We start from the raw sequence: 12,231 nt of genomic DNA, 5'->3' as shown, positions 1-12,231 counted from the left end.
ATGAACATACATCCACAGAAATTACTTTATGAAATTCAGCATTTGTGAAATAACACAAAACAGAAGTAGAAAATAAAGCTTGGAAGATTTAAATTTATTTCTTTTTACATTCAAAGTCTGGAAAAATACCTAGTATCAGGTGACCATGCTTAAGAACCATTTCTCCATAGTCTTTGCTTTCATTATTTTGATAAGCAATAGTACAAGTGACTATTGATTGTTGTAGACTTTCAGACAGAGCCTTCACTGAATCCCAGACTGCCTGAGACTTATGATCCTCCTGCTCTCATTTCCAAAGTGTTCAGATTACATGAAAATGCCACCACACCTCGTGTGACTTAATTTCAGTTCTGACAATTTCCTCATTGTTGTGGAATATTATTTTAACTAGGCAAAGAGGTGTTGTGTTTAGTTACGTTGCAGAATATGACTTTAACTGTGTAAAGGTGTGTTAGTTTTGTTTGTGCTGCATTTGTTTAACAATGTAAGGATGTGTGATTAATTATGTAAAGATGAGTTGCTTCTGTTTTACCTTGCCTGTCCAAGGCACCTGATTGGTCTAATAAAAAGCCTAATGACTAATAGTTAGGTGGCAAAGGGATAGGTGGGGTTGGCAGGCAGGGAGAATAGATAGAAGGGGAAATCTAGGCTCAGGGGAGAGAAGGAAGAGAGAATAAGGAAGAAACAGAGGGACATGCCCAGGGCCAGAAGCCATGCAGCTGTCAGCCAGACAGAAGAAACAATGAAAGTAAGATATGCAGAAGGAAGAAAGGTTAAAAAACCCTGAGTCAAAAGGTAGATAAGGAGAAACAGGTCACTTTAAATTAAAAGAACTAACCAGAAACAAGCCTAAGCTAGGCCGAGCATTCAAAACTAATAATAAGCCTCTGTATCATGGTTTGTTAGCTGGTTGGTGGCCCAAAAGAAAGCCTGGTACACTTTCTCATTCCTGAAAACAGTCTAATTAAACATCTAATGGTTTGATCTCAGATGCCCCAATCACCAGTATGAGATCTCAATTACTCTGATAGGATCCCATGTTGGGCATTGGGTAAGTGGCAGATATCAAGAAATTTGTGCCCATAGAATGTTTTATGGCCAAGTATAAGCAACCAATTGCACAGATGGAATGAAAACTGGTTCAGACTTGACTGGAGCCCACCTTTCATATTTTCATTCTGTCTGTCCTGTGTGTGGTGTTGAAATAGTGAAAATCTGGGATCATTTGAACAGCAAAGGCTTCCTCTTTTGCCTCAGGTGAGCTTAACCCAGGAAGTGTGTGGTGACACAGATTCCCATTGAGTCAGTGGTTTAATGGAAATTATTCATCAAGTGAATCTGAAGAATGAAAATCACCAACCACAGAAAGACAAGTTGCAGAAATAAGTTTTATTATAGGATTACTGTAGGAGCTGCAAAGAAAGAGGGTAGAGCTTCAGGACAGCAGAAATGGGACCCAGGTTATGGAGTTAATAAGGGTTTACTGAATAGAGGCACTTGGGGTTTTAGTGGGTGACCAAGTATGTTGAACAAAACTTTCATGACTCCTAAAGCTGATTTTTTCAGAGTATTTTTATCATAACCACCACAAAAGAAATTAAGGCACAGACCTAGTTTAGACTCTGTGTGTGAATATTTTTAAAACCAATTCTATTTTCAATAAAGAATTTAAACTGTTCATTATCTCTAAAAATAATTTTATAGAACAGATCTCTCTCATACATCCAGGAATAAGGATATTTTTCTGCCTCAGTTTCCAAAATTAATATTTGAAAGCACTATACATAAACCATTTTAACAGAAAATTCAAAATTAACATTTTAATTGGTTAACATTTTAGTTAGGTGCAATGAGATAAAACATGAATAATCGATTTTTCTTTTTCTTGCACTCAGATTTTATACTACAGATTAAATGACTGCATTTTAGTGAAATTTTTTTCCAAGAAAAAGAAAGAACAAAAATGCAAGAGCTCCTGTATATTAATATAGTATAAAAATTATTCTACAGAAATCATACACACACACACACACACATACACATGCACTCACAAACACATACACACACACACTCACAAACACACACACATACAAACACACACACACATACACACACACACACACACACACACACACACACACACACACACATACACACACACAGAGTCCAAATTAGGTCTGTGTCTTAATTTCTTTTCTGGTACCTATGATAAAATATCTGAAAAAAATCAGCTTAGGACAGAAAAGATTTATATGAGCCCATATTTCCAGGTTACAATCCATCATTTTTGGTAAAACACCATGACAACAACTTGAAGGAGCTGGTTATATTTCTATCATAGTCAAAAATCAGAGAGCAATGAATCCTCATCCTAGGACCTCTCTCTCTTTTTAGTCCAGGACCGAGGCCATGAAATGGTGTCACCCCTTATAGCATGGGTCCACCCATTTAAATTAACCCAGTTAAGAGAATCACACAAAGGCATGTCCACAGACCAACGGAATCTGTACAAGGAGGGCATAGAGACTCTCTTACCTGCAGACACTACCAAGTTGACAATTGAAAAATAAACATGAAAGGATGACAGGAATAACTGTAATGTATGATAAGTTTAAAAAAAAACAACACTACACTGTTTCATAACCAAAATTGGTTAAAATGTTAAATGAAAATAGAAGCAGAACATTTATATCAATAATGACAGGAAGATCAAATATGTTATGTCCCAGGGCTGGCTACATGTCTATAACAGAATTCAACAATGATTGTCTCTAGTCTGTGTGATTACATTTTTAACTGTTCCACATGCACTGGGCATGTACACTGGCTAGTACATTTGTAGAACCATTCAGGTGTTTGGGTTAAACAAGTTTCTTCAGCATCTAGTGCTACAATTTCCTCCTTTAGAAAAATGATGGTCAAGACTGTACGGTACACATGTGGTGTTTATATAGGAGCATTTATTGTTTGTTAACCATCCTCTCCTGGGAAGATATGAAGAAATGTCTGTTCATGGCAGATGTGGTACTGGGGAGAGACCAATGAAAAGTTTCCCTCTGAGTCTGGCTTGGGTGACCAGTGTGTCCACTGGCATTAATTACAGCATGATGGGTGACTTGAAGGCATTGCTGAAAAGTCACCCATCATAGTGACAAGTCATGACACCTTGGTGTCTGAACCTCCTTGCCAGTAACCCCCACCAGAGACTCTCTCCTTGCCAGGGACCCTCACTAGGTTTATAACCTCAGGGAGGGGCCTTTTGAATTTTGTCATTTTCTACACTTGATGAACATAATAAATTCTCTGAAATTTTAGAGCATTGGAAGTTTTGTTTAGCTTCCTTTTATGAGCCTCCTTCCTCCCTCCATGAGGAAATGTTTCGATTCAAAGGAAATATCCACTTCTCCCTCTAGCTCTTACATTCTTTTCTGCAAACTCCTCAGGCATGATGGTCCCTGAACCCAGAGGATGTAATAAAGAAACTGAGGTTAGTTTATTCCATTAATGCTTGAAATTAGGCCACTGTCACAGAGTCACTTATTTCCTAGAACTTATACAGTTAGGAGTCTTTGCTGTAACCACCTTGCACTGACTAAGTACTTTATCAAGGCTAAAAATAACAGGCATCTATATGCACAAAGACAAATGTTTACACGGTAGTTTGACAAGCACACCATACCTATTTAAAAAAAAAATAGTAGCTGTGTTCTTGTCACTGTGGCATTCACAGATTTTTGTCCTGTCTTACAGTATCTGTGAAGAAGGCTTTGAGTCTAATCATAAAGCAGTTTGCTGATTCCATAATAATTTGCCAATAATGTACCACTGATCTCTCTTGCCTGACAGGTTGGCAGTGTAGTATGCAGGGTTCATAGATGATCAGGGCTGTGAGTGATAATTAATCCACAACAATGAACAAAGTACATTTTGGAACTAAGGAAGTCAGCTAGCACATACCACCCACCTCCATCAGTTTGATTTCTGCATGCCCTGCAGCCAAAGCTTGTAGTATCCTCAACAATATTGACTTACTCTATTGTTCTGGCATGGAGTCAACAGCAGTGACAATAGCCTTAAGGTTTGGGAGGTCTCCCTAATCACAATTCATAGGGAGGTAGCTCACCCTAGCACTGAGGTTTTCATCTTACAATGCTATGGCTCCTTGGAGTGCTCTTTTCCCCCCACATACGTATGGTGCCTCTGTCAAAACTCTTCAATTATTTTATGTCCTTCCAGGAGCTTCCAAATTCATATGACATTCAAAGGATAACATATAATGAAAATAAAATTTAAAAGAGAATAAACAGTATCCTTAAAAAATTCTTCATCTTCCCTTGCAACGTCTGATTGGTTTGGGTATTCAGTAGGTAATAAAATAATAAGATAAAATATTAGCATGATTCGGTACAGCATGAAAGATGACTTGAGTGAAACATTACTCAAAAGATGAATGTTGGGGTCATCTGCATCCATGGGGTATACTACCACATCAGGCACTCCCTAGTCCACGGTCGTTTTCTGTGACCACTATACTGTCCTCATCCTTGGATTTGACTATTGCTATAGGATCACTGCACATCTCTTCATTCCTAGTGGTCTTAGCTGGGCCAGTTTGCAATACTCAGGAAACCTAAAACTCAGAGAGGAGCAGGTCTACAGTCTCACCTCTCCATTGGCCACACACAGCTGCTGAAGGTGCTCCAGGTTAGGTGAACATTTTCAGGCACCAATATGTGTTTTTTTTTTTTTTTTTTTTTTTTTTTACCTTGGGAGATATGTACAGTGTACTCTTTGGGGAGGGATAATTGTCTAATCTTTGTAGGCTGTACTATTATGCCCTTTGTTTCTTATGTGAACAGTTGCTGGACTTTATTCATAAATTCAATGACTTTGCTCTCTGCCTGTACTTTCCCTAGGAGATCTTGCTAAATGAGAATCTTTCCATATTTACCTTTGAGAAACCTAGATGAGCACTTTGTTATCTGTTTTGCCCCATGATCTTTAGAAACTATTTTACTTCATAACGATCATGCCCAGTTATTGAGTTCAGCAAATCTACTAACACTCAATACCAGTCTTAAGGTCTCTTCTATATCAACTACTTTATTAAAACTCCTCTGTGAACTGAGCATCAAACGCTATAGCATACTTATTAAGGTACCTCAGTATACTTGTTCTTCTTCTATTGTCCTCCAATTTCTTATATTCATGACCTCAGAAAGAAATAACCAAATACTCATTGACTCCTATAGACCTTCTGTCAGGGAATGAGTTCCCTTTCTCTGCTTCAGGTTATGAAACCTGTCTCAAAGAAGGAAGGGTAGACATATTACTCTGTTTCTCTGCTTCCATAACACTCAGAGTCCCTTTCAGTCCTGTGTCCCCCAACCTCAGAATACAGACTTTAGAAGGCCCTTAATTCTTGGCTTATTTCTTCCATATTTAAAGCAGTTCAGATACAGGGTACTCCATGATTATCACGTTTTCTATCACTATTAGACCTAAATGGTATGCTCTATCACTTCAGCTTTTTCTCCTCACTCTCCAGTGCTTCCCATGAGTTTCAAGTCTTTAGACCTCAGGAAGGAATGTTTAACACAGTTCTAATTTATACAATCTTGCCCTTGCATTATGATAGCCATAATAAATGACAAACAAATACTCCCTTTTCATCTTTCTTTCTTATTACATTCCCTTACAAATTTCAAGCTAATAATTAAGCATCCTCACCCATTTTTCCTACTGTAATTCCTGTCTTACATAGCTAAGCTTTTCAGGACAGGCACCTCTGCCTCAGGTCCATGTAAAGCCCATGAAACAATTGCCAGAGTTTAATTACATTCCCATTCCTTACATGCTTTCACTAACTACAATAGACTCAGTAGTCCACACCCATTTGGTACTATTCCTGTACTTATTAAGTGTTTCCCATTCATCAGTGAGGCATGCCACCATGTTCTTCTTAGAGGATGATTGGATGGGACTTCCACTAAAACTATACTCCACTCTTGGATGGATCATTCTTTGCTGCATGACATATCACCCATCACAAAGAATATCCAATTGCCACAACAGCAAAGAGGAGCACCATTTTATAACATATGGGGAACCATAGATGTATCTACACTGCCCCAATGAACACTTTCTCCTCAGATAAATCAGTCTTAATCACAAGTCTTGTCATCTATCTCAAGAGCCAAATAACTGGTCCTCATAATACATCCTTGGGTCTATTGGTTGGCTCCTCTTTGGGTACCAATTGTGTTGTGTGACTTTAGCATGAAGACATAAATAAATATCTACTTATCCCAGTTTTTCCACCAACATCTAGCTTGTTAGATAGATAAATTTTTTGGAGGGTACTTATAGGAATATAGGTGCCATAAAGGTAGCTAAATCACCCTCAAATCCAAACTACTCTTACTGACAACTTATGAAAGTTACCTTTGTGCACCTTTCTGCTTAATGTGTGGCCAGCTCCACCAAAGATATTCTTATCTCCACAGCATTAGTTTACTGTTTTATATCTTTGGAATCCTGGTCTTCCAAAGCCTATTAAGTTTCACGAATTTTCTGAATCATTTAAGTTTAATTTTGCTTAAAGAGTCCTATGAGCTGCTCTCCTTCCCAAAATAAGACATGTTTAAATTAATAGAAAATAGCAATATAGATTTTTAATTAACATAATACTTTTTATTAAGAGGGTGGATGAGAAAATACGGTTTAACAGAATAGTATTGCCACATATTTGTGAGAAGAAATGCTTCACATGTACTTCTTTTAACTGCAAGGATGATAGTTCTTAGAATGTAGATGTGACTACTTGGGCCACAATAAGCTTTCATCCAAAATGTATGCTATGATCATGCTTTCATTTAGCTACTATCACAATACCTTAGAACTTATAACAAAAAAGAGTGTAATATATGGCATAATTTTTAACAATTATATAACAATAAATTTTCACTACTTAACTCAAATGAAATTATATTATAAAGTGAGATGTTATTTACTTTCCTATATTCAGTACAAAAAAATAATGTTCTATGCATCTGTACTAGAATTATTACTCTACAATGCTTATAAAGTTATATTTGTTGTCATATACAACTTAGAAAAGAAATTTTGTTCACTAAATAAAGGATTCATAAATATCACTCAGAACTTTTTCCACCTAATATTTTTTTCACCACATCTTTCACATCTTTGTTTCTTAGACTATATATTAAAGGGTTCAGCATGGGTATTATAAGTGTATAAAACACAGCTACAATCTTGCTTTTCTCTGGTGAGGAGATGGATCCAGGCTGGGCATACATGAAGAACACAGTTCCATAGAATAAACTCACCACTGCTATATGAGAACCACAAGTGGAGAAGGTCTTACTCCTGCCATGGGTGGAGGGGATCTTCAGGACAGTGGAAAGGATGTACCCATAGGAGACCAGAATGATGGTTGTGGTGGAGATGATGATGAGAGCAGAGAGAATGAACAGTACGATCTCATTCACAAAGGTGTCAACACATGAGATCTTAATCAGAGCTGGGACATCACAGAAAAAGTGGTCCAGCCTGTTTTCTCCACAGAAACGCAAGCTAAAAGTGAAACCTGTTTGAACTATGGAGTTGGTGCATCCACAGATGTAGGAGCCAGTTACCAACCGAACACATACCTTTTGGGACATGTGCACAGGGTAATGGAGAGGGGAGCAAATGGCTGAGAATCGATCAAATGCCATGACAGCAAGAAGGAAGCCTTCAGTTGTAACAAACAAAGCAAAGAAGAAGAATTGGGCTGCACAACCATTGTAGGAAATTTTCTTTTCACTTGTCAAGAAGTTGGCTAAGGTTTTGGGAGCAATGACTGTGGAATAGCAGAGATCTAAATAAGACAAGTTTCTAAGGAAGAAATACATAGGTGTTTGGAGTCTGGAGTCCATCTTAATGACAATTATCATGCTGACATTCCCTACCACGGTGATCATGTAGATCATCAGGAACACTAAGAATAAGAACACTTGAAACTTGGGAGGGGCTCTAAATCCCAACAGGATGAACTCTGTTACCTCTGAGTAATTCTTCTTCTGCTCACTCTTCATAGCTAATATGAAGATCAAACTGGAAAATGGCAAAAAAATGTTTATTTCAAATTTATGATTTAGAAAATTAAAATATTAAGAAGAGATTTAAATGACATAGGGTCACTAGAGTGAGAAACATGCTCATCTACTACTCAATAATCTATCACAGAGTATAAAAGAATGCTTATAAACAATAATTCCATCACATACTATGAAGTTGACTTTTAAATTGTATAATCATATACATTAACTTTACAACATTTATACCTGTACCTCAAAATGTCTTATAATTGTTCTATTGATACTAGAATAACACAATGAATTTTCATATGTTAACACATTTTGAATCTTTAAAAGTATGTTAGAGTAAGATTGATATATATGTAATAGTAGACCCTCTTGAATACAAAGGTCAACAGCTATATAACTGGTTAATATTCAAACTAGAGAAGTGATAAAAAAATGACCTCTAGCAAGACCTGTTAACTAAATAATTAAGTTTCTTTAAATCCATAGTTTACATTAAGAAGTTCCTGATTTTAGCAGGATTTTCAAAACACAGTTTAGAAATAAAAGGTAAAAGAAGTCAGTGAGAATTTTTCTTATTATTTTGGTAAACACTATACATAAATTCCAGTATGCTTACAAGTACACAGAAATATGAATAGAAACAAACCTTCCATTAACTTGAAGTTTTTCTGCATCACTGACTGTAATTCCTCAATGTTTAGTTACTGACTCAGATTCGCTGGCATTAGCAAACAATAGCACAATTTTTAGATGATATCTTAATGTTATGTTTCATGAACTTACATTTTTCTTGTACTATTTCACTGACTCAAGTGGTAAATAGGGCTGGAATGAATCCAGAATTAAATTTCCCCATGAGGATGGAAACCAAAGAGCTGGGCAGGCAGTGTCTCCAAAAATATTCCATGGAGATCAGAAGTCTCTATCATCAGTAAGATACTTTGTGTTATGATGCAGAAAAAAAAGAAATGAAATAGAATGAAGTAAACATAGAAAGAGGGGAAAAATTATAATTGGTGAACTTATCAAACCTTTGGAAAATCAAAAGCACTCTCAAGGGCACGTGAAAACTGACTTTCTACACAGAAGAAACTAATAAAACAGACAAAGTGTGACAAGAGACACATTTGGTTCCTTTCTTATAGTCTTGATTAACACAGATAAGTTCAGTAATATCTGAATAGATCATAGAATTTACATTTATAGATCTGTTTCTTGTATGTTTGTTATGTGCATGTGTGTCTGCATGCATGTATGGGGTGTATGTTTGTGGATACACCTGCTTGTGCACATAGATGTGGAAGCCAGAGAATGACTTATAGCATCTTTCTCAGTCACCTTATACCATGAGTTAGTTTGAGACAATCTATAGCTGTGAATGTCATCATTGTAACTAGACTGAATATCCACTGAACTTGGATTTTTCTACCTTTGTGTCTGCCCTGTCCTCCAGAGCTGGATTCCAAAAGTATGACATCACCCAGCTTTTACATGATTTTATGTGGATCTGAACTTAGGTCTTCATGTCTGCACAACAGACAATTTATTCCCAAGCCTTCTTCCTAGCCAAAGCCTCATTCTTATCTCTACTGTAAATACAATGTGCTGATATTAGTCAATAGGCAATTAATATAAAATATTTTAGTCAGTTGAAACAATGTATTTTTAAACTGTATAATTAATTAATAAAATAGGCCACCAAAAGTATATACATTGGGCTGCCATCTTGACTTCAGGCACAGGAAGAAGTAGTGTTCAAAGACTCCAGAAACCTGGAAGGACAAGAGCAATAATCCTTTTTAGAGGACAAGATTGAGACAATAATGGAAACTGACATATATAAATCAAAGAAAAATGGGCAAAGAAAATGGCTCAGTCAATAAATTTCCTTTCATAAGCAGCTGAACATAATGCATGTGCCTGTAACTCCAGCACCAGGATTGTTGTGAGGTGAAGACAGCTGGATCCTTGAAGTTTATTGGCCAGACAATCTAGATAAATTGATGATTCAGTGTGATCCAGGACAGACATTCTTTTTAAGCCTCTGGTCTTCACACATATATGTATACACATGCATGAACACTTGCATACATATATCCAAACACCCACACTAACAAGTACATATACTATCACACACACACACACACACACACACACACACACACACACACAGAGTACTATCTATGGTGGTATTTTATTTGTACTGAAATCATGCCTTTAATCCCAGCACTTGGTAGAAGAGCTAGGTAGATCTTTGTGTGTTCAGGGATACAGCCAGCATTGGAGGCATATGCCTTTAAGACCTGGAGGGTGATACTTACAGGCAGTGATGAGGCAGTCATGTGTTTGGGTTTACAACCAATGAGAAGGCAGAACAGAAAGACTATTTAAAGACAGACACACAGGAAATAGCTTTCTTTCGGGAAGCTAGGAGCACTTCAGAAGGTAAGATTTTAGCTCTGAGCTCTGACCTCTCAGCTTTCTCTTTTACATTGGTTCTGTGTTTCTTATTTTAATAAGACAGTTGGTTACATCTACAACTATCTCTCATCCTATTAAAAGGTATTGTTGCCGGGCGGTGGTGGCGCACACCTTTAATCCCAGCATTCAGGAGGCAGAGCCAGGCGGATCTCTGTGAGTTCAAGGCCAGCCTGGGCTACCAAGTGAGTTCCAGGAAAAGGCGCAAAGCTACACAGAGAAACCCTGTCTCGAAAAACAAAAAACAAAAAACAAACAAACAAACAAACAAAAAGGTATTGTTGAAGTGTCAAGGGAGTAAAGCAATTCAATAGTCCAACGCAGATGAAAAGCCTGTGAACCCTAATGACCAGTCCATCAAGCTATGCTCAATGGTGCAATAAGGGTATTTTTATTTGGGGAATAACCAAGAGCTGTCTAATTGGACTTAAACCACATAAAATGACAGTGAATTTATGCCTGGAACTGTAAATCTAGCCAACTGCTTGTGGCTTCAGAGCTTGTAGACTCTAGACTCTAGAAGGGAAGCTAATACTATCATTTTCCTAAACCAACGTGATTTCTATTTGAATTCTAAATAATTAAGCTGTTAATATTCCATTATGATCAGATGAAATACAAAACGTTACTTTAGTTTCCTTTTGTTTGTTGAGACTTGCTTTGTGTCCTGTTATGTGATCAATTTCAGAGAAAGATTCATAGAATACTGAGAAGAATCTGTATCTGTTTGGGTGGAAAATTCCAGAGATGTCTCTTAGGTCCATTTGATACATGGTATCAGTTATTTAGTGTTTATTTAACTTTTGTCTGGCTGCACTGTCTATTGATAATAGTGCTATACTTAAGTCACTCAATATTACTATTTTGTTTTTAATATGTTGTTTCATATCTGTTATAAGTTTTTATAAATTTGGATGCACCTGTGTTTGGTGATTCTACATTAGATTTATATAGTATCCTCTTGGTGTATTGTTCCTTTGATGAGTATGAAATGACCTCATTTAGCTCTTTTGACTAGTAGTGGTTAAATGTATATTATATGATATATTAGAATAGTTACATTTAGTTATTATTCAAAAAGATCAATTTCCTTGAAATATGTTTCTCAATCATTTTACCATATCTAAAACTATCTTTTATGGAAGGTGTGTTTCTAAATGATAGAAAATTGATGAATTCTGGGTTTTGCTTAGATTTGTTTCTAATTGGCTAGCTTGTATATTTATATTGTACTATTGAGACTATTAATCAGAATTATTATTGAAAATATGTGTTAGTTCCTAAAATTTTGTTGATTTGTGATGTTTTTTTTTTTTTTGCTCACTTGTGATTAATAATTCTGGCAGTGGTTTTTTTTTTTTTTTTTTTTTTTTTTTTTTTTGGTTGTTGTTGTTCCAATGACCCTTCTGCTATATGTATTCTTCTATACACTAAAGTACTTCTTTCAGTATCTATGTGGAGTTCATTCACCACTCATTAATCTCTTTGATTTGCTTTTATTTGAAAGTTTTTTATTTCTCCTTTATTTTTAATAGATTGCTTTACTGGGCATAATAGTCTGGGTTGACAGTTGTCATCTTCCAGGACTTGGAATTAATCTTTTTAGTCCTTCTGTCTTTACATTTTTCTGTTGAGTACTCCC

General features: G+C 36.3%; 1 protein-coding gene across 1 annotated transcript; it reads right to left on the bottom strand.

The window, feature by feature from the left end:
• Positions 1-7,154: 7,154 nt before the first annotated feature.
• LOC114683562 (olfactory receptor 12-like) lies at positions 7,155-8,099 on the bottom strand. Its single transcript, XM_028857886.1, has one exon. It carries the CDS (start codon positions 8,097-8,099, stop codon positions 7,155-7,157), a length of 945 nt encoding a protein of 314 aa, XP_028713719.1.
• Between the last annotated feature and the right edge of the window lie 4,132 nt (positions 8,100-12,231).

The sequence above is a fragment of the Peromyscus leucopus genome, chromosome 18 (genome assembly GCF_004664715.2).
Source record: "Peromyscus leucopus breed LL Stock chromosome 18, UCI_PerLeu_2.1, whole genome shotgun sequence".
Lineage (NCBI taxonomy): Eukaryota > Metazoa > Chordata > Mammalia > Rodentia > Cricetidae > Peromyscus > Peromyscus leucopus.
This window is presented reverse-complemented; position numbering and strand designations above follow the sequence as displayed.

Coding starts and splice junctions, on each gene's coding strand:
- LOC114683562 (XM_028857886.1), bottom strand. CDS start 8,099: ATGAAGAGTGAGCAGAAGAAGAATTACTCAGAGGTAACAGAGTTCATC.